Source organism: Hippoglossus stenolepis, chromosome 6 (assembly GCF_022539355.2).
Source record: "Hippoglossus stenolepis isolate QCI-W04-F060 chromosome 6, HSTE1.2, whole genome shotgun sequence".
Classification (NCBI taxonomy): Eukaryota; Metazoa; Chordata; class Actinopteri; order Pleuronectiformes; family Pleuronectidae; genus Hippoglossus; species Hippoglossus stenolepis.
Window position 1 is genome coordinate 14,216,756 of NC_061488.1, and position 3,438 is coordinate 14,220,193.

Sequence of the window (3,438 nt, forward strand, 5' to 3'; positions counted from 1 at the left end):
TTGTTTCTCATGGTCTGAGAGTCCTTCAGGTGCCTTTTGGCAAACTGCAGGCGGGCTGTCATGTGCCTTTTACTGAGGAGTGGCTCCTGGCCACTCTACCATACAGGCCTGATTGGTGGAGTGCTGCAGAGATGGTTGTCCTTCTGGAAGGTTCTCCTCTCTTCACAGTGCAACGCTGGAGCTCTGTCAGAGTGACCATCGGGTTCTTGATCACCTCCCTGACTAAGGCCCTTCTCCCCCGATCGCTCAGTTTGGCTGGGCGGCCAGCTCTAGGAAGAGTCCTGGTGGTTCCAAACTTCTTCCTTTTACGGATGATGGAGGCCACTGTGCTCATTGGGACCTTCAATGCTGCAGACATTTGTTTGTACCCTTCCCCAGATCTGTGCCTCGATACAATCCTGTCTCGGAGGTCTACAGACAGTTCCTTGGACTTCATGGTTTGGTTTGTGCTCTGACATGAGCTGTCAACTGTGGGACCTTATATAGACCGGTGTGTGCCTTTCCAAATCCTGTCCATTCAACTGAGTGTACCACAGGTGGAGTCCAATCAAGTTGTAGAAACATCTCAAGGATGATCAGTGGATACAGGATGCACCTGAGCTCAATTTTGAGTGTCATGGCAAAGGCTGTGAATACTTATGTACATGTGATTTTTTCATTTTTTATTTTTAATAAATTTTCAAAAATTTCGAAAAACCTTTTTCACATTATCATTATGGGGTATTGTGTGTAGAATTTTGAGGGAAAAAATGAATTTAATCCATTTTGGAATAAGGCTGTAACATAACAAAATGTGGAAAAAGTGAAGCACTGTGAATACTTTCCGGATGCACGGTATATTTGCGACAATCAGTCAGTTCCACACTTCTCACAGGGAATCGAACCCCCTCACTAAAGTTACATTGAGCAAGAATAGATGACCAGGGTGAGTTATGGGAATGAAAGAGGAACCATTCTCCCTATTACCACTCATTTTGAAGCTGCTATTTTAAGGTTAAAAAAATATGTGTGCATGTGTTTTGCTTTTATGAAACATGTCAGAAATGTTCTGCAACACATGTTGCACGTTTAGAACAACACACAGCTGACCGAAGAACTCCACAGGCTTAATTACGAAAATAAAATGTAAAATGTAAATAAAACTGAATAAATACAAAAAGCAATTGAAAGTTAATCATCATAAATATTTGAGAATTAAAATGCACAATAGCTCAAACTCAACTCCAGCGATGATGATGATGATGATGATGTTGGGACCTCGGGATGGAGGATAAAAGTGCAACTGTTCAACCAAATAAACAAAATCTTAAAAACAATCAATAAATTCTTTAAATAAATTCTGAATTTGACAGGAAGCCAGTAAGGACACAGGCCAGTCCCTGAGCTGATGAAATGACCACTTCCTCGTCTTCCCCTGGTGAGGAGGAGCCTCGGATCCTTTAAAAAGAATGTCAAACCGTGCTGAGACTTGATAATGGCACTGAAGATGAAGTTTTCCTTCGTCTTTCTTCTTTTATTAGGTATGAAATAATTATAATACCAATTTTTGCACTTTGCAGTGTGTTAAGTGACATATTGACAAGAGATGTTTGTTTTCCAGATTTCCCTCATCTCAACGGGCAGGAGACGATCAAGGAGTTTGAACCCATTCTGCTGAGACTCGAATTCCCTCTAATTTACAACAGTTACATCAAGTCCTGCTGCAAACTCTACCAAGACATTTGTTACCCGCTGATGGACAGCGATGGGTCCACCTACGGGCTGCTGAGAGGAAGAGTGACCAAAACAGAGGGGGACGGCTGGATCGAGTTCAAAATATCAAACGTTAGGTTAGAGGATGCAGGAAACTACAGATGCTTTGTGTCGGGAATCCCATACATCAACATCGACAAGTTTGTCGTGGTCACAGGTAGGATAAGTATTCCTACAATTTGCATTTTTGTGATGTTACAAATGTGTCTTATACAAATATTACAGTGTTACAGTTTCGCAAGATAAATGTTTGTTTGCAAAGTTGTATTTTATTGTTCCCCTCTCACCTTTGTAAAGGATTTAAACTCTGCTTCTCATCTATATGATGTTCTTGCATTTTGCAGAATCCTCAATTCCCCACACTTCGTCTCAGCCTCCCCTGACAACAACCATCGAAACCCTCAGCACCTCCACATCACTCCGACCAGAATCCACCGGGCCCGTCCTCTCACAGGACAACGCCGACCGTCCCAGGTGGATTAACTCATTTCCTGTTTCATGCTGGTTGTACAGTGTTTTCCTACTTAAGAAGAATAATATTTCATCTGAATTTCTGTGTCCCCCTCACAGCATGCCCTGGAGTTTTAGCCTGCCCCTATTGGTCGTTGTGTCCATTACAGTGATGATTGTGATCACTTTGGTTATGGGTGTAGTTTGCTGCATTGTGAAGGCAAAACCTGAAAAGCCAGGTTGGTTTCCTGAAAATGTTCATTGATTCAGTGATTCAGTAAAAAAAAAAAAAAATATATATATATATATATATATATATATATATATGAATGAGTTGTTTTTCTTTGCAGACAAATGTGGAGAAACTCTGTGGGAGTCACAGAAGCAAGATGCAACGGTAGGTGCTAAACAGGGAACATGCCACCTCATGTGACTCATGGTCACTTGTCTTTATGAGAAGATTTCTTCCTCTACCGTCTCTTGACTAAGTTTGTCTCCTGCAGGAAATAACTGGCGTCTCCGAAACAGTGGCCATCACAGCTCATCAGAAATCCACACAGCAAACCTGAGGATTCCCAAAACACGAGCGGCAGCCCCGGACCCTGCAGCGGACACTGAGACGGTGGAGGACTCCACACTGGCAGTCCACCAGTGAATTCAGGGGAAAGTCTCTGATTTTAACGTGGGAGAATGAGGGGTCCACCAGCGCTTTTGGAGCTTGAACTGCACAATGGACGAGATATCTTGAACTCTGCAGCTTTATTTGTCTCTTTGTCACTTTTGTGTATGTACATGTTAAACCTCTGATCTACATCTTTAAATGTATACAACATGAGCTTTTGTGTAAATGATTGAAGGCCTAAAAAATCAAATGATAATGGAATTAAAGAAATGATCTCTCATGATAACAGCGCAAAAGGTTTGTGTGGATTCCTTGAGGTTTGATGCTTTTTAAATCTTCATGGTCAAATACCGTTGTTAGCTTGTGACATCTTATCTCTTCTCACAACACCGCTCGATTTTCCTGTCTTTACACAAAAACATGGTGTCAGTCATTTTTCTATCATCCATATAAGGTCTGGTTTCTCTGAGGAGTGAGCCGACCAAACTTATTCTTATTCCTGTGACATTTCGGAGCAACACTGTACCACAAACCTCCTGTGACCGAAGATTTCAAATGTTTTTTTCCAGACTCAAATGTGAGCTTTGGTTTAGACGCCATGGATACAGAGGAAA

General features: G+C 41.8%; 1 protein-coding gene across 1 annotated transcript; it reads left to right on the top strand.

Annotated features, from left to right (window-relative positions):
• The first annotated feature begins 1,427 nt into the window (after positions 1–1,427).
• LOC118111605 lies at positions 1,428–3,114 on the top strand. The gene is made up of 6 exons (XM_035160320.2): positions 1,428–1,520; positions 1,601–1,909; positions 2,097–2,226; positions 2,323–2,441; positions 2,553–2,599; positions 2,706–3,114. The coding sequence occupies exons 1-6, from the start codon at positions 1,475–1,477 to the stop codon at positions 2,769–2,771; spliced, it is 717 nt and encodes a 238-aa protein (XP_035016211.2). The 5' UTR covers positions 1,428–1,474; the 3' UTR covers positions 2,772–3,114.
• Positions 3,115–3,438: the final 324 nt, after the last annotated feature.